This window comes from Mytilus galloprovincialis, chromosome 3 (genome assembly GCF_965363235.1).
Source record: "Mytilus galloprovincialis chromosome 3, xbMytGall1.hap1.1, whole genome shotgun sequence".
NCBI lineage: Eukaryota > Metazoa > Mollusca > Bivalvia > Mytilida > Mytilidae > Mytilus > Mytilus galloprovincialis.
In genome coordinates, this window is record NC_134840.1 from 105547714 (window position 1) to 105567767 (window position 20054).

General features: G+C 33.0%; 1 protein-coding gene and 2 long non-coding RNA genes across 3 annotated transcripts in view; 1 reads left to right on the plus strand and 2 right to left on the minus strand.

The window, feature by feature from the left end:
* Positions 1 to 1407: 1407 nt before the first annotated feature.
* LOC143069670 (uncharacterized) lies at positions 1408 to 2524 on the minus strand. The gene is made up of 2 exons (XR_012976456.1): positions 2409 to 2524; positions 1408 to 2378 (listed from the first exon to the last, which is right to left on the minus strand). It is a non-coding gene; the product is annotated as an uncharacterized LOC143069670 (long non-coding RNA).
* LOC143069669 (uncharacterized) lies at positions 2443 to 2933 on the plus strand. The gene is made up of 2 exons (XR_012976455.1): positions 2443 to 2582; positions 2627 to 2933. It is a non-coding gene; the product is annotated as an uncharacterized LOC143069669 (long non-coding RNA).
* Positions 2590 to 20054, minus strand: part of LOC143069667 (3-hydroxyanthranilate 3,4-dioxygenase-like) — a 29774-nt gene continuing 12309 nt past the window's right edge. Inside the window, exons 6-10 of the mRNA XM_076244425.1 lie at positions 18096 to 18139; positions 14691 to 14845; positions 14396 to 14464; positions 11243 to 11325; positions 2590 to 3855 (exon numbers count right to left, since the gene is read on the minus strand). Coding sequence (XP_076100540.1) covers positions 3762 to 3855; positions 11243 to 11325; positions 14396 to 14464; positions 14691 to 14845; positions 18096 to 18139 — 445 coding nt within the window. The 3' untranslated portion in view covers positions 2590 to 3761. The remainder of the gene's footprint in view (positions 3856 to 11242; positions 11326 to 14395; positions 14465 to 14690; positions 14846 to 18095; positions 18140 to 20054) is intronic.

Here is a 20054-nt window from a genome sequence, read left to right on the forward strand (position 1 = left end):
TCGAGATAAACTGTTAACAGCAAAAAAAAAAATTTACAGCCAAGTAAGACCCACAAATAAGTCAATGTGACCAAAGTGGTCAGTTGACTCCTTAAGGAGTTATTGCCCTTTATGGTCAATTTTTAACAATTTTCATAAATTTTGTAAATTTTTGTAAATTTTTACAAAATATTTTCCAGTCACTTCTGGGCCAAGTTCATTATAGATAGAGATAATTGTAAGCACCAAGCTTGTTCAGTAAAGTAAGATCTACAAACACATTATCACCAACACCAAAACACAAATTTGTCATGAATCCTTGTGTGTCCTTTGTTTAATATGCACATAGACCAAGGTGAGCGACACAGGCTCTTTAGAGCTTCTAGTTTTGGTATGGAACCTTATGGTATAATTTCAGAAAATCTGAAAACTACAAAAATGCTTATTTGGGCCTCTTAATTTATTAACAGATGGGACCATTACCCCCAAAATCAATCCCAACCTTCCTTTATTGGTTATAAACCTTGTGTTAACCCTTTCCTTCATAATGACGCCTTTTGACGCCACCTACTTTACTTCATAATGACGCCTTTTGACACCTGTGTAGTGATTTTAATAGTTGAAACGTCTTACCTAAGATAAATCTGGATCAGATCTAATACAAAAAAAATATTCATGAAAATATCTGACTGGGATTTTATTGATGAAATATTCGTTTTACCAATGCATTTTAATACTTTAAACCTGATGAATTTTTTTATTGAAAAAAATCCTATGTGAATCAAGTATGTTAAAAATAATTTCCATGGAGGAAAGGGTTAAAATTTTATTGATTTCCTTTAACTTATACTAAAGTTATTATCCGTAAACCACCAGCTTTTGGACGACGCTGACATCAATGACAACATGATACCAGTATACGACCAACTGTCATATAAGTCAGAGGATTTAATAATTTAGCTAGCTATAAAACCAAGTTCAATCAAACATTTTCTACACAAGGCAATGCCTGTATCAAGTCAGGAATATGACAACTGTTTTCCATTTGTTTGATGTGTATGAGCTTTTGATTTTGACATTCGATAAAGGATTTTTTGTTTTGAATTTACCTTGGAATTCAGAATATTTGCTATTTAACTTTTTTCATCAGTTTTCTTGGCTTCCAAGGATTTTTGTGAATGATCAATTTTGTTTTTAAAAGAACACCTCAATCAATTACATGCAGCAAAGCAGGACCAGGCATTGTATTGGTCTGGTTTAATAACAGACTCAAACAATCAGGTTACCAGATGAAAATACTTGTCATACTTCATCATTGGTTGCCAAGATAAGTTTTTTTTTTGCTTTGCATATTCTGAATTTGTGTCATGGATGGATGGATACCCCCATATCTTTATTTTTCTATGGTTGAAATAAAACAATGTGAACTCACAATTATTATTTCCTTTAATGAGCACAAATAATAGTCTACTTATAGTAGATCTACAACAACAACTAGTATATAAAATGTTTCATTGACTCCAGGAGTGTACTGATTATGTATTACTAATTTACAAATTTGGTTGACATGCGATCTTCACTAGAATGAAGCTTAAACCAAGTTGTATCAATGTAACATATGAACATTAAAGAAAAATGCATGATTCTATTCATAATCAGGCTCTGAATTGTGGGGATTTAGCTGATTTTAAAAAGATTTTACCACGCTTAACAACAACAAAATAGTGTGTCCGTTACCATGGCAACCACTCATATTTTCCCACTCAAAATTATTTTTTGAGTCGTATTCATTTATTGCTTCTATTAGGGCAATTATAGCTAAAATCTGGAACCCCACATATATCACATGTATATGGCACTGTGCCTGGTTCTTATAAATAGCTGTACTTAACTTTATTAAAATCAACAATAAGAAATCAAGGTCAGTTATCTCCTCTTCTTAATTTCTTCAAAGGGAGATAACTGTAATGTTTAAATTTGGATTTTATTCTAAGATACTTATTTAATTTTTCCATCTTAGTTTTTAACTTGGAAAAGGTTGGGTAACTTACTTTTTGCTATAAAATCTGAAACAAATTGATTAACTTCAAACTTAGAGGAAATCCATGCACCAATACTATATTTAACAACAATAGACATATTGATCATTTAGATGAATATTAGTAGTTAGTGAAAACAATAAAAAGATAAACAAATCATTTCTGTTTTAATTATCCTTAAAAACCCCAGGATTCCATTTCATGGCATTTACTGCAATCACCAACTGATCACTGGAGAAGATTTTGATTACAACTCATAACTGGGCTGATGATGAAATATTGTAAAAAAATCTTTAGAACATCCAAATCCGGTTAAATAATTTTGGTTATCTTGTTGCATTAATAGTTTATACATGATATCTTGTTGCATTAATAGTTTATACATGATACATGTAAGTATCAATTTAATGTTTTTTTTATGAAAATCTGTCTCCGAAACAATATAAAGTCAGGATTGATGACATTATTAATATTTAAACCCAACCCGACTCATCCTTGTTTTAATTTAACAAACATGAGATCATTAGTCCTAGTTGACCAATTGGAGCTGAAGTTAAGCAACAGGTCAGTAGCCTAGTTGACCAATTGGAGCTGAAGTTAAGCAACAGGTCAGAATAACCCTGGGTTTCCCCCAAAAAGTATAAAAAATATATTATGGGTATATCTCATACAAAATCTGAAGAGCTATTAATCAAAAAATATATTAGTCTAAAATAAATCTGATTTATAACACTAAAAAAAAGGTATCAAATAATTATTTTTAGCTGTAAAATTATTATCCAAACAGTCCATTTCAAAAATGTAAAATTAAAAAAGTCAGTTATTAACTACAAATGGTGACATCGGTGGTATAAGGAATAATCAGGAATGTACAATACAAATTCATGATATTTTGTTCAAAATATAAACAGTAAATAACAAAAACATTTGTTCTATATATGCACCAATTGACACAACATAAACATACATAAATGTAAATGACCAGATCCCAATATTACAGTTAAATGTAAAAAAAACTTTTTACAGGCAAAACCATTATTTTGTTAACTAATTTTCCTGCAAGGAATCAATTCTATTTAAAGTTGTTCAATTCTATGAATCATAAAAAAGTTAATTACCGTAATTAAAAATCTAAATTCCTACATAAAGCGTTTTGATGTGTTGAAGAATCTTTTGCTCACTAATCAGATTTAAATATACAAATTATCTTAAAAGAGTTTTGTTCTTTTTTATTGTTAAATGCTATTTACAAAAGTGAAATCACTGAAGCAAAAATATTGCTGTACCTACTATCAATCTTCTTGATAAGAAGAATGAATTTAAGAGTTATTTATTGTGACCAGATCCACAGACATCAAATTAGAATTAATCCCTTGCAAGAAAATTTATAAAAAAAAAACACAAAAAATTCTCTGTCGAAGAACATCTGTAGCACTTGATAGTTCTACAAATATACTAAGTAACAAAAGGTAAGCAACAAATATTTTAATTTTTAAACTTTGAAATTAAAATTTATAGTTTAGTTCATAAATTTTTAAAATCTTTAAGTTTGTAATTTTCATCATATGGTTTATTTTCTTGTTAAACTACTTTATTGTTATGTTTAGAAGTATAATTTGTTTTCAAAATACATTTAAACTATTTGTTGCTAAACTTTTTCTACTCAGTATACATCAAAAAAGTTTTTGATTCCACTTCCTCCAATTTGACTAGAAATAAAATTTCTTGTCTGAGAAAGGCCTCTTATTTCTTTGACTTCTTGAAGACTTTCCCCTTTCTAGTAGGGTCCTGATAACAGATAAGTGAAAGGGCACCTGTTGGTCTGGTCGCTGAGTATCTAAAAACAACAAAAAGTTACATGTATTATGTGAAATATTATTACTAGAACAATTTGTATTGAGAGAGTCATATTTCATGTAATTTATCAATAGACTATTAAGTGTCATGTTTTTAATGTGCCCAGAGTTTTTTTCATGAATGTTGTAAACTTCAATTTTTCGATATGAATACTCTCCAGAATTTTTTATATAAATGTCATATACATGTATAACTATATTATATTAGTGTAAATAGCATACTCTTGCTTTTATCCCATGAACATCTTGTGTCTTGTTGATAAGTAACAGGTCTTTTTACAAGTGACATAGTGTTAATCCTTATTGACATGTTGTATCCTATGTAGAAGTGACAATCTTATGCCTTGACTGTTATTTTCCCAAAATATTCCAAGGGATTTGTTTGAATACATGTTTAATAAATGATTTTTCTTTGTTTGTGAGCCCTATGGTTTTTAAAACAAATTTCAATACATTAATAGAAGTTGCAATGCTAAGAGTATCTACCTATACAGTTTTACAATTCAACTTTATTTTTTGCATAGCTTGACAGTCCTCGACTCCAAATTGATGTCAACATATTGAGTACCTTGTGTCGAGGATATTATTTTCCTGTCTAGATTTTCAAGCATTTTGTTCGAATATTTTTTTCGGGTAAAAGATCAGTTACAGTACTAGTTAACTCACAGGCCGAATATAAAGTTAGTGAAAAGACTAAAATAAGTCGACATTTAAAAACTAGAGGCTCTAAAGAGCCTGTGTCGCTCACCTTGGTCTATGTGAATACTAAACAAACGACGCAGATGGGTTCATGACAATCAAAGTGATGGATATCACTCATGGAAAGATTAGAAGAGTAATTTGAATTATTTCATATTAAGGTATGGTGGGGAAAAATGAACATTTATAAAGCACTATTGCTGAAAATTGCATTTACAGCAGGTCTTTAGAAGGAAACTTGCTTTTCCAGTATGAGGATAAAATGAGCTCAAATAAAATACTATGGGTCTCTTAATTTGCACTATTTTAATTAAACTGCAGTTTATATCTTATTGAAATTATGTTGCCGGTTCTGAACATGTTTCAAAAAACAAAAATGCAAAAATTCTTCTAGTAAATGTTACCAACTATCCTCGTAAGACATAAATCTGGACCAACAGCTTAAAACTTTAAAGTGTCAACAAAAAAAAAAAGAAAAATGTTGTTTTGGGGTATTTTGTAAGTTGAAACAGAGGTTATATGGCATTGAAGATTAAAAGTTTTAGAGTGCCTATTGATCAATTTTTAAAGTATTTTTCAACACAGGGCATTGAAAAACTTATCTTATTGAAATGTGGATTCTTTCTTGATTGCAAAAATATATATTCACTTCTAAAATAGAATTAATGATTGATGGAAAATAAACTAATAAACAATGGTTTGTTATTATAAAAAGTTTTAAAAATTTTAAACTGTTTCAAGCCAATTCCCGATAAAAATCAAAGCGCTGTAAGCGCTGAAGGCAGTTAACCAAAAACCGAGGCAACCGTTATTATGAAAACTGTGGCAAAGTTGCCTCAACATTAAACATTCATATATAGTACATTTATGTTTATCTAATGATTTATTTATTAAGGAAAATAATTTATATGTTATCAAGGTTTCAAAAACAATGCATATAGCAATGTATATTTTTATGGTGAGTCTGCAGTGGTACAAGTTCCCAATGATTGCAGTTGTTCTACTTCGTAGTTAACCTTGGTTTTATTTGAATGCTAGAAGTTCAAGTTGACTTAGTATGACCATGTAATAGTATGAATGGACTGGTTTCCCTGGAAAGAAAACTGAATTTGTTTTTTATAGTACAAAAGTTATGAGACACGAATCAGACAAATGTTCACTACAACAGGGATCAAAGGTGAGGTCTAACTGACTTGTCCATAGTAAATGTAAATGATTTGTTACTTCGTCCCATTCATATGAATATATATAGTTTAGGGGTGGGGATCTCAACGGTTTTCAAGTTCTCAAACAGGTAGGGGTAGGCAGAGGATTTAGGGGGGGGGAGGGGGTGCCCCCTTTTTGGGAAAAAAATTGGTTGCTTATATAGGGAATCACTGAAGCGTATCTGGAGCGGGCCCCCTCTTAGGTCAGTCAGTGGGCCCCCACGTATGAAAATTTCTGGATCCCCCACTGGGGTAGGGTGACCCTAGGGACTTCCCCTACATTTCATTTTATTTGTTATATTGTCCCATACATAAATATATATGGTTTAGGGGTGGGGATCTCATTGGTTTCCAAGTTCTCAAATAGGAGGGGTAGGGTGACCCCAGGGACTCCCTCTATATTTCCTTTAATTAGTTATATTGGCCCATATATGAATATATATTGTTTTGGTGTGGGGATCTCGACCGTTTCGCAGTTCTCAAACAGGAGGGTTGGGGTGACCACAGGAACTTCCCCTATATTTCATTTGATTTGTTATATTGTCCCATACATGAGTATATATGGTTTAGGGGTGAGGATCTTGACCATTTCCAAGTTCTCAAACAGGAGGGTGTACAGTGACCCAAGGGACTCCCCTATCTTTCATTTGAATTGTTGTATTGTCCCGTACATGAATATATATGGTTAAGTGGTGGGGATCTCAACGGGTTTCAAATTCTCAAACAGGAGGGGGTGGGGTGACCCAAGGGACTGCCCCTATTTTTCATTTGATTTGTTATATTGTCCCATACATGAATATATATGGTTTAGGGATGGGGATCTCTACAATTTTTAAATTCTAAAACAGGAGGGTTGGGGTGACCCCCAGCGACTCTTCATATTTCATTGATTTTTCATATTGTCACAAACATGAATATATATGGTTAAGGGGTGTGGATCTCGACCATTTCCAAGTTTTCAAACAGGAGGGGTGGGGTAACTCGAGGGACTCCCCTATATTTCATTTATTAATTATATTGTCCTTACTTGAATATATCGGAAAGGGGGGGGGGGGGGGGCATGCAGCCCTTAAATTTGCAAAACTGGATTGTTCTCAGCTTAATAAAGAATATTCCGATAATTTTACCTCAAATTTTTTTTAGCCTCGCTCTGCTTGGAGAAAATTTAAGTTTGCGCCCCTCCTAACCTAAAATCCTGGATGTGCCCCTCATATGGTTTAGGGGTTTGGAGCTAGACCGTTTCCAAGTTATTAAACAGGAGGGGGTAGAGTGGCCCAAAGGATGCCACCTATATATCTTATGATTTACTTACATTCAGGTATATATAATATAGTTGCATTATTTGTGAAAATATAGGAAGAAACTTTCAGCTACTTTAATTGACCCTTCACAATTGAGATAAAACAAGTGAAACTGCGAGCTACTGCTCACTGATGATACCCCCGCCGCAAGTGGATAATATTAATAGTGTAAAAATATGCAAGTGTTCGGTAAACAGGAAGTTGTCGAGTGATGAATCTGAAAACGCATCACACGGTATAGCTGACTTATAAAAATCCTGAAACCAAATTTCAGAAATCCTTGTATTGTAGTTCCTGAGAAATATGTGATGAAAATTTTTAACTTGGTTATCATGTGTAAAATCATACAAGTGTTCGGTAAACAGGAAGTAGTCGAGTGATGAATCTGAAAACGCATCACACGGTATAGCTGACTTATATAAATCCTGAAACCAAATTTCAGAAATCCTTGTATTGTAGTTCCTGAGAAAAATGTGACGAAAATTTTCAACTTGGCTATCATGTGTAAAATCATTCAAGTGTTCGGTAAACAGGAAGTTGTCGAGTGATGAATCTGAAAACCCATCACACGGTATAGCTGACTTATATAAATCCTGAAACCAAATTTCAGAAATCCTTGTATTGTAGTTCCTGAGAAAAATGTGACGAAAATTTTCAACTTGGCTATCATGTGTAAAATCAGACAAGTGTTCGGTAAACAGGAAGTTGTCAAGTGATGAATCTGAAAACGCATCACACGGTGTGGCTGACATATATAAATGTTGATACCAAATTACAGAAAGGGTGGATGTGTAGTTCCTGAGAAAAATGTGACGAAAGTTTCATGGGACGGACTGACTGACGGACGGACGGACTGATGGACAGACGGACTGATGGACGGACAGACTGACAGACAGAGGTAAAACAGTATACCCCCCCCTTTTTTAAAGCGGGGGTATAAAAATAACCCTTTGAAATTGCAGTTATATGTTTACACTTTAAAAGCATTTCATATGCATTATCATCATTCATCACTGATTAAGAAAATTTAGATTGTGACCATGAACATGTATATTCACGCCTTAGATATACTATTCCCAGCTGTCACGTTGTATTGGATTTTTATATTAAAATTTATCAAAAAGAATTTTGAGTTTCTGTATAAAATATTTTTCTGCTTTTTCTTTCTTTAACATATATCTTTTGGTTTACAATTCTAGTGTTTATATTCATTTACCATGCATAGATGTATTTTTTCACCTGTTTGGATTTATTTGGTAATTGATCGCCAAACCCGGAATTACCCTTATCCGCTTCCGGAATCGGAACCGATATTGTTAAATTTTGTCTTCACGGCCGCCATTGTTATGTGTTTACAATGTTGTTTTTGTCAATCAGATACGATTTTACTCGAATTTATACATTATTTGTCGGCGATTTTCTGTATAAAGCTAGCGGTTGAACAAAATGAACATCGCTGTCATGAATAATAATGACAAAAAAAGTTTTTAGCTCGTTCAATTGGAGACTTTGGAGAACGTGGTGAAAAGGTTTGCAAAGTAAATTCTTATTTTCTTTCAAGTGGAAGGTGACTACGTCGGGCGTAGCTAGAAACCAACTATCCTAGTCGAAATTCCGCTTGCAAAAGTGGAAGGTCGCGGACCACCGCTAATTTGCACACCTGCATCCAAATTGAAAAGATACAAAAATATCTTTTTCTAATTTGAAATTGCTGCCAACAGCACGAACAGTTGAACTTATTATTTTATAGACTACTGACGTAGTTGTACTACGTATTGATGACAAACAATATTCCTACGACTTTTGCCATTTGGGAAATCTAAACTACTTGTCTTAAGAGATTTTCGGCGATTAAATATTTCATACAATTGTTCTTTGACATCTTGGCCAAAAGGAAAAGTCATAATGAACTACACAAGGATTCTTAATAAGCACTACTTCCTATGTGTACCTTCAAAACTTTTGGATAAATCGACGATCATTTAAGGTTTTTCTGGTCATATTTTTTGTAATCTAGAATAAAAAGTATTAAAAAAGTGTTCAATTAGATATATATAACATAGTAGCAAGCTAGATAATAACAATGGCAAGTATTTCAGCATTTATTGGGTAGAACACAAATCTAGGGTGCTCGCATAATGCAGCTTAACTGCATAAAAATTGTACTAATTTAATTGTTGATTAAATACAGGTGATTATTGGAAATTTATCAAGTAAATTATAGGCCTTACTCATATTTATATTCATATTTCATTTTTTTTAAGATCTTGTTAATCCATTAATCATTTATCTTTCAGATATAATTTACAGAATCACTTTATGTAATGTAGATCAAAAGTAATTTGCAATAAATAAATCTATCATCCTTATAAATACCAAACATCTAATATACACATTTGTGTATTCAATTATGAGGTCAAATACTTGTGTATTAAGAATTATATGTATATTGAGTGTTCTGTATAATTATGTAAGACTGAGGTTGATAGGTAATGTGGTCAATTTGATTGGCAGTTTAGGAGGTGGGGTATAGTAATTTAAGGTCCACCTTGTCTCTGATTGTTTACTGATAATGACAGTTGTCAATCATACTAGTTGAATCAATACCCATTACCTAATCAAAATGTTTTTTTAAAAAGCCTGCACATCAACACACCTTAATGACATACATTTTTGAATGAACAGCTCCAATAATATACCCAGTTTTTTTCAGTTTATATGTGTAGTATGTGCACATACATGAGAACCATAGGGAACTATATTTCAGTGTGAATACAGTTAGCAACAGTAGCTAACCTGTCCTGTTGTTAGGGAGGTCGGTGCCTAAGTAAAGATTTAGAACAAGTTCTAATCTTTCCAAAAATTGTGTTTTGGTGATGTGTTTGTACATCTTACTTTACTGAAAATTCTTGCTGCTAACAATTATTTCTATCTATAATGAACTTGGCCCAGTAGTTTCAGTGGAAAATGTTAGTAAACATTTACAAATTTTATGAAAATTGTTAAAAATTGACTATAAAGGACAATAACTCCTTAGGGGGTCAATTGACCATTTTGGTTGTGTTGACTTATTTTTAGGTCTTATTTTGCTGTCCATTATTGCTGTTTGCAGTTTATCTCTATCTATAATAATATTCAAGATAATAACCAAAAACAGCAAAATTTTCCTAAAATTACCAATTCAGGGGCAGCAACCCAACAATTGGTTGTCTGATTCATCTGAAAATTTCAGGGCAGATAGATCTTGACCTGATAAACAATTTTACTCATGTCAGATTTGCTCTAAATGCTTTGGTTTTTGAGTTATAAGCCAAAAACTGCATTTTACCCCTATGTTCTATTTTTAGCCATGGCAGCCATCTTGGTTGGTTGGAAGGGTGAAGCCACACATTTTTTAAACTAGATACCCCAAAGATGATTGTGGCCAAGTTTGGTTTAATTTGGCCCAGTAGTTTCAGAGAAGAAGATTTTTGTAAAAGATTACTAAGATTTACGAAAAATGGTTAAAAATTTACTATATAGGGCAATTACTCCTAAAGGGGTCAACTGACTATTTCGGTCAAGTTGACTTATTTGTAAATCTTACTTTGCTGAACATTATTGCTGTTTACAGTTTATCTCTATCTATAATAATATTCAAGATAATAACCAAAAACAGCAAAATTTCTTTAAAATTACCAATTCAGGGGCAGCAACCCAACAACGGGTTGTCCGATTCATCTGAAAATTTCAGGGCATATAGATCTTCACCTGATAAACAATTTTACCACATGTCAGATTTGCTCTAAATGCTTTGGTTTTTAAGTTATAAGCCAAAAACTGCATTTTACCCCTATGTTCTATTTTTAGCCATGGTGGCCATCTTGGTTGGTTGGCCGGTTCTCCAGACACATTTTTTAAATTAGATACCCCAATGATGATTGTGGCCAAGTTTGGTTTAATTTGGCCAGGTAGTTTCAGAGGAGAAGATTTTTGTAAAAGTTAAATACAACGGACGCAAAGTGATGGGAAAAGCTCACTTGGCCCTTTGGGCCCGGTGAGCTAAAAATGAATCTGGCCATAACAATAAGTTCCAATGTATAGCAACATTCCATCTAGTAACTCCACTATAACCTTGACCTTGACCTATGTCAGACATATACATTGCACTATAATAGACTTACTGTTGTCCACATCTAATGAGCATTGTATCGTTGTGGTGAAGTTCATAGTCCTTACCATCTACTGTCACTGTAGATGTTCCTTCCTAAAATGATAAATAATGTGTATATCTCAAGGATAAATGAAGCTACTGCTTCCTAAAATCATTTTAAAAGATAAATACTGTGTAAATCTTATTATATAAAGGATAAATGAAGCTATTGTAGATTCATTATTATTCGTTGGAAACCAACTATTGTGGGTTTGGTCGGTACTGGTGAACCACAAATTAAAATGTTCAAGGAATTACAAATTTGTCGAAAGGCTTTGTATGCAGAGATTGGTACCACAACAAAATCAAATATCCACAAAAATTCAAGTTTTCCTCAATCTGAAAATTGATACCCACAAAAATTAATGAATCCACAGTATTATTAAAGCTTTTTTTTTAACTTAATTTTAACTAAATTTAAATATAAATTCTTTATGCTGGAATATTTCGCAATTTTAAGTGCCATCATGATGGCATTTCTAGTTTATCATAAAATGTTGATCATATCAAACTGTACACCCTATTTCCTTATTAATTTAGGGGGAAAGAGGGGAGGAGGGTAGCTTAATACTGTAGAATAGAGAATGGAACTGTGTATTTAATACATTCTTGTATTTGTGGGTAGAGGTAGACCATGACTTTAAACTTATAGAAATTCAAATTTTAAGTATGGTACTCTGATTAGATCATACAATAAAATCAAGAATGAAGGAACCCTCAAAATACCAATTATGCCACAAGGGCAACAACTGATACTATATAAAATAAATAAACCACAGTATATAAAATAAAGACATGTATCCACCCCCTTTTTTATTTTAAATTTCAACTTCATGGAGAAGCATGAAATACAGGTATTGATTGTCACAAATACAAATGTAGATAAACATTTAATTGTCACAAATAATCAAAGAGCAGAATGCTCTGAGGGATACGATTGCCATATAGTTTTTATTGACACATGTATAGCAGTTTTGCCAAATTTTCATTAAACAAATTGGTGAGATTTGGCCAAAATTGAAAAGATCAAAGAGGAAAAAATAGATCCAAGGATACTGCTGCAAAAAAAACATGAACATGCGTGAGTCTCACTGCCCGTCGTAACAGTAACGCATTTTTGGCAGCCCTGGCCTTGAAGGCATAAAATTTTGCTCAGTGCTTGGAGCACAAACATCATGCTCGAAAAACAATAAAGCTTTCATTGGTTGATTTTCGAGTATGAGTACAAAAAACTGACTCGAAAGTTTTCTGACCGCAAGTCCTGGTACAGCTGGATAGTATTATTTCAGTCAAAACTAATTCAACTGCACATGCAAATGCATAGGCGGATCCAAGGGGGGCCTGGCGGCCCCCCCCCCCCTTTTCGTGGGAAAAAAATGGTTGATTATATAGGGAATCATTGATGCATGACTGGAGCGCCCCCCCCCTTTTAGGCAAAGTTCTGGATCCGCCACTGAAATGTAATAATCTGAATAGTCACTCAACTTTAAAAATAGCCAATCTCGTATACAAGTGTGTGAGCAATGTACTTATTGTGTTTTATTTGTGTACTATCAATTCCAAGTTTACTTTCCACAGCAGTCACTGAGAGCTCAGACTGAGAGTTAGTCCGAGATTACTCTGACGTCCAACGGCTGTTTTGCCAGACAAGCTGGGGCCGTCCCACGTCCCACGGCCCAAGCTTGTCTGGCAAAACAGCCGTTGGACGTCAGAGTAATCTCGGACTAACTGAGAGTGAGAGAAGGTATTTCACTTCGTATCTTATCACCGTTAATTCTAGGAGGAACCCCATTTCTGAGGGGGGATAGGACCTTTATCGGGATTCCGGGATCGGTTGTTTTTAAGCTCGGGATTTCGGGATTGACCCTCTCGGGATCCGGGAATTCTTTATTCGAATTTCGGAACCTGGGGATTTTGTTACTTTAAGCCCGGGATTTCGGGATTTCGTGTTTTTAAGCCCGGGATTTCGGGATCAGGACCCCTCCTATCCCCCCTCATTTCTAAGTCTTTAAATATTAATTTCCTTTGGGTCAGTGGGCATGACTCCTTTCCGTACACACTCCTCTGTTAAAATTGAGATCGCTCTTAATATAATACGACGTTTATCGACATCCAACGAGTTAATTTTTCTTGACGAGTCTCATTGTATTTTGATTTTGACGGGAAATATTTCCGGAAGGGAGACAACTCGAAACGATAATATGGAAGATTTCATTTCGGCTGAAGGGGTGTTATAGGTAAAACTACATTGATTTTAATTTAAATGATGCATATGATTTTAAATTATGCAACAACAATATTAAACCCTCAATAGCAGACAGACATAGAAAGAATCCCATGAGTTTCAAATTAATTTATAAGCGGGGAATCCAGAGCAACCACTCAATCTGATACCCCTTGAAATCAAGAAAACTATACGCATGCGCATTAATACATAAACAAACCCGCGACTTGAGATTTAGAACAAGAACGTTTATTAAATGATATGATGAATGGGTCTCCATTTCTTTATGAGAGTACAGTATCAGTTTCATAACGGTAAAACATAGAAAAACTCCACTTCAGTTCTTATATGACAGAAATAGAATTATCGGAATTCAGAGAACTCTCGCATTTATCAAAACTGAGGAATTCCCTCTGACGTGTTTCTAAATTTATAAAAACACTAAATATAAATACTGATTAATTCTGATTTTCCGTGTTGTTAAAGACACGCATATAAGTCAAGGGAAATATCAAACATGAAGGTTATGAGAAGAACATTACAGGAAAGTTGTTTATGCTCAATCCGTTTGCTTGTTTTTACCTTTTAAAGCAAGACAATCCTAAGAATCTGAGATGTTGCTGAAGTTTAGAATAAAATGGCTGACGTGAGGGAATGAGCCCTGAGTCAATGGTAAAAGTCTACAGATTGCTTGAAAGCAATCGTATCCCAAAAATGTAGATAAACATTTAATTGTCACAAATGCAAATGTAGATAAACATTTAATTGTCACAAATGCAAATGTAGATAAACATTTAATCTGTTTATAAAATGAACAACCTGTAACATAATTTTAAATTGTAAATGAGTAGAGCTGATGACAAGATATTTGCTATTAATACATGTGTACGGTATGCGTACCAACATCCATATAAAAGTTTCTGCACTGGAACACTTCCCTGTGTTTGATCCTGTACCAAATACATCAACCTATAAAATAATAATATAGATAGTATATAAGTTATAAAACTGCCTGCCTAAATTGTAGTGATCTGAACTCCAGTGAAGTTTGTTTAGAAAAAAAATTAGACTGCAATGTCCATTTATTTGCATAATTTAATTTGACATCAGTAATTTCGACAAGATGGTCCAAAGAATTATAAAACATTAAAAAGATATTACTATAACAGCATTTTCTTAGCCTATGCAGACGTACTTTAAATTGATAATTTGCTTCTTCACCAAATATATTCAAGCGGCCTTCTCTCTCAATCATTGTTCTATTTTCTGCCAACCACTGGTTCAAACTGAATGGATCCTCCAATAATTTATGTTTATCTGGTATTATTGGAGGTTTCTCAGGAATTGTGCCTAAAACAAACACAAATGTTTATCTGGTATTATTAAAGGTTTCTCAAACAAACATAAATGTTTATCTGGTATTATTAGAGGTTTCTCAAACAAACACAAATGTTTATCTGGTATTATTAGAGGTTTCTCAAACAAACATAAATGTTTATCTGGTATTATTAGAGGTTTCTCAAACAAACATAAATGTTTATCTGGTATTATTAAAGGTTTCTCAAACAAACATAAATGTTTATCTGGTATTATTAGAGGTTTCTCAAACAAACACAAATGTTTATCTGGTATTATTAGAGGTTTCTCAAACAAACATACATGTTTATCTGGTATTATTAGAGGTTTCTCAAACAAACATAAATGTTTATCTGGTATTATTAGAGGTTTCTCAAACAAACATAAATGTTTATCTGGTATTATTAGAGGTTTCTCAAACAAACATAAATGTTTATCTGGTATTATTAGAGGTTTCTCAAACAAACACAAATGTTTATCTGGTATTATTAGAGGTTTCTCAAACAAACATAAATGTTTATCTGGTATTATTAGAGGTTTCTCAAACAAACATAAATGTTTATCTGGTATTATTAGAGGTTTCTCAAACAAACATACAAGTTTATCTGGTATCATTAAAGGTTTCTCAAACAAACATAAATGTTTATCTGGTATTATTAGAGGTTTCTCAAACAAACATAAATGTTTATCTGGTATTATTAGAGGTTTCTCAAACAAACATACAAGTTTATCTGGTATTATTAAAGGTTTCTCAAACAAACATAAATGTTTATCTGGTATTATTAGAGGTTTCTCAAACAAACATAAACGTTTATCTGGTATTATTAGAGGTTTCTCAAACAAACATAAACGTTAATCTGGTATTATTAGAGGTTTCTCAAACAAACATAAATGTTTATCTGGTATTATTAGAGGTTTCTCAAACAAACATAAATGTTTATCTGGTATTATTAGAGGTTTCTCAAACAAACATAAATGTTTATCTGGTATTATTAGAGGTTTCTCAAACAAACATAAACGTTTATCTGGTATTATTAGAGGTTTCTCAAACAAACACAAATGTTTATCTGGTATTATTAGAGGTTTCTCAAACAAACATAAATGTTTATCTGGTATTATTAGAGGTTTCTCAAACAAACACAAATGTTTATCTGGTATTATTAGAAGTTTCTCAAACAAACATACATGTTTATCTGGTATTATTAGAGGTTTCTCAAACAAACACAAATGTTTATCTGGTATTATTAGAGGTTTCTCAAACAAACACAAATGTTTATCTGGTATTATTAGAAGTTTCTCAAACAAACATAAATGTTTATCTGGTATTATTAGAGGTTTCTCAAACAAACATAAATGTTTATCTGGTATTATTAGAGGTTTCTCAAAAAAACACAAATGTTTATCTGGTATTATTAGAGGTTTCTCAAACAAACACAAATGTTTATCTGGTATTATTAGAGGTTTCTCAAACAAACACAAATGTTTATCTGGTATTATTAGAGGTTTCTCAAACAAACATAAATGTTTATCTGGTATTATTAGAGGTTTCTCAAACAAACACAAATGTTTATCTGGTATTATTAGAGGTTTCTCAGGAATTGTGCCTAAAACACAGGCATCCTCAGGTTTTATCTTCCCTGTATAAGGTTAAGTCCGTTTGGTATCATGTAAACGTTTGGCATGAACACTCAAAGCATTTGATTGAAATCGATGTTGAAAGTTTTAAAATCATGATACATTGTACTTGAAGAGCAGGGTTCATTCAAAAAAGTTCATCCAATACAAAATTATCAACGTGTGTACAAAATATTTTGTTAACGAACATTGTATCCTATGTAGGGATGGCCTTTGGTGATTAGGATGATTATGTTAACGCTGCCTTCGACCAGCTTTGACATTTTATTTATATCTGACATGAACCAAAGTCCTGTAAATTGGGGGAATAATTGGCAGTAAATCGCCATGTTTTCCTTACAGACCATTTATAAATGTGATGTGAAATATGTGACAATTGAGTTTCAAGTCTTTTAGATTTTTATTGATAACACCAAGACACACGAAAATTTAAACACTCAGTCTAAAATCAGACAAATGCTTAGTTTTAGCTCTTTTAACTGGTTGCATGACGATGATGGTGGGAAATGCACTGCGGGGCAGTGGCTTTATTTTCTAGTCAAATATTCTTTTTATTTCACAGATATCATCTCTGATAATTTAAGTTCAAATTTTGATAAAATTGGTAGAATGTTGGAATAAAACATGCTATAGATTGCACATTGTACAGCTGTCAGAGGCGGATTTAGGGGGGGGGCCCTTTTTGGGAAAAAATTTGGTTGCTTATATAGGGAATCACTGAAGCGTGACTGGAGCGGGCCCCCTCTTAGGTCAGTCAGTGGGCCCCCACTTATGAAAATTTCTGGATCCGCCACTGGCTGTTTCACAAACCATAGCAGGGAGATATTAATAAATCTTTTGATCTTTTGGTCGAGTTAAGCATACAAGGTACATGTACATAGTACAGAATATTAGTGCAAGTTAAAACTCTTAAAAGTTCCAGGCATATAAACGTTGAAAAGATGCCACACAGCCCTATATTTTGATATTTGAAAACAGAATAGTAGTGCACATGAATTAACTTCACATTCTAGATATCATTCTATACATGATAATTTTTTTTCATAACTTCCTGAGACTATTATACTAGTAGTCCCAGAACTTTAATAATAGTAAAGATCAGTAAAATCATATTTGAACAAAAGCAAATACAGACAAAAATGATATCATGCAGATTTTGTATCTAAAAAATAAAATATTATACCTACCTGCCTACCCATGACAAAAAATGTACCGAGCCAAGTTATTTTTTGGGAAAGAAAAATAAAATATTTTACCTACTTACCTACACTGTTTCAAAAAATAGGGTCGGAAAAGGGCAAACAAACAATATTTTAATTTAGGCCTTATCTCTTTAACATATTCCCCATTTCCATTCTTAATCTTAATTTTAAAATATCAACAAAATGTAACTCTTTCTATAATTCCAATCAATTGTTTAAGTTTTAGTATATCTTACTTTATAATTACCTGAGTTTATAATTTTATCAATGCACAAACAAGCAGATTATTTCTGTGAGTCTGTGCAATATTAAATTATTTGGTCATTTAAAGCTTGATATTTAGTCTACTAGGGGGTATCATAATGCTGGTATTTAGCCTACAAATAACATGCTATAAACTTTCTTACCAGGAATTGGTTTTCCTGTTTTGTGTTGTTCTGATGCAAAATATCTGAAAGAGAAGAAAAGCTTGTATGATATTCTTATGTCAAAGACAATATGAATGAACATTTTTTTTTCAATATTACTGTAAATTTTTAATATAGTGGGGTATAATTTTTGCTGTACATGTATTATATGGTAAACCATAAATTAAATGTTTAACAAAATATAAATTATCTATAAGGTTCTATGTAGACATTTTAACAATGACCACTGCCCTTTCCTCGATCTTGATATCTATATCATAAACGGGAAGCTTAATACAAAAATTTATGATAAAAGAGATGATTTTTCATTTCCTATTGTTAATTATCCATTTTTAGATGGTGACGTTCCCTTGTCACCATCTTATGGTGTTTATATATCTCAACTTGTACGATTCGCTCATGTATGTAACAATGTATTAGATTTTAGCAAGAGAAATTTATGTATTACTGAAAAATTATTACACCAGGGTTTTCGATATCACAAACTGGTCAAAACATTTACTAAATTTTATCACCGGTATAAGGAAATAATTCGTAAATATAACTCAACATGCAGACATCTTATACGTTCAGGTATTTCACATCCAAAATTTTATGGAAATATTCTTTATAAAGCACAAAAATGTCAGTATTCTCCTCAGAAACTAACAAAACCTTTAAATAGACTTATTAAAAGGGGATATAGTTACGATACTGTTATCAGGTCATTAAAGATTGCATATTTTGGCTTTAACATTGATTCACTGATAGGGTCTTTGCATCGGAACTAAACACATTTATTTCTAAAAAAACAGTTGTTGGCATGACACGGGTTATGTTCTTCTCATATATTTTATGATAGTATGATACTAAACCCCTAACGGGAGGGATTGTACCTGATATTCATATGATGAAGACATAATCTTTCAATCAGTTTAATTGAGGTCTGGAGCTGGCATGTCAGTTAACTGCTAGTAGTCTGTTGTTATTTATGTATTATTGTCATTTTATTTATTTTCTTTTGTTACATCTTTTGACATCAGACTCGGACTTCTCTTGAACTGAATTTTAATGTGCGTATTGTTATTCTTTTACTTTTCTACATTGGCTAGAGGTATAGGGGGAGGGTTGAGATCTCATAAACATGTTTAACCCCGCCGCAATTTTGCGCCTGTCCCAAGTCAGGAGCCTCTGGCCTTTGTTAGTCTTGTATGATTTTAAATTTTAGTTTCTTGTGTATAATTCGGAGTTTAGTATGACGTCCATTATCACTGTACTATTATGCATATTTTAGGGGCCAGCTGAAGGACACCTACGGGTGCGGGAATTCTCGCTACATTGAAGACCCATTGGTTGCCTTCGGCTGTTGTTTGCTCTATGGTCGGGTGGTTGTCGCTTTGACATATTCACCATTTCCTTTCTCAATTTTATTTGCAAATCTACAAGGAATTTGCTGATATTAGTGGATGTTCATGTCAATTGAAACCAAGTGTGTGCATGTCTTTCGAAACATGAAGGTTGGAGTTGATATCTGATCTGTGGTTATGTCTGTTTTAACTGAGTGTGGGAATGTGTGTATGTCTTTTAAAACAAAGATTTTGAAGTTGATATCAGACCTATGGTTATGTCTGTTGAAACCAAGTGTGTGTGTGTGTCTTTTAAAACGGAAGAATTGATATCAGATATGTTGCATGTTGTTGAAATGGTACAAAAGTATATACACTAAAGGGGAATCAGTGCATCCCAAATGCTTGGGTAAAAAAAATGTCATCTGAAGACTTATATATTGTGTACACATTGCTTATTCTTGAATATGCATTACACCTCATAGGCGGATCCAGGGGGGGGAGGTCTGGCCCCCCCTTTCGTGGGAAAAATTTGGTTGATTATATAGGGAATCATTGAAGCATGACTGGAGCGGCCCCCCTTAGGTCAGTCCTTAGGAAAAGTTCTGGATCC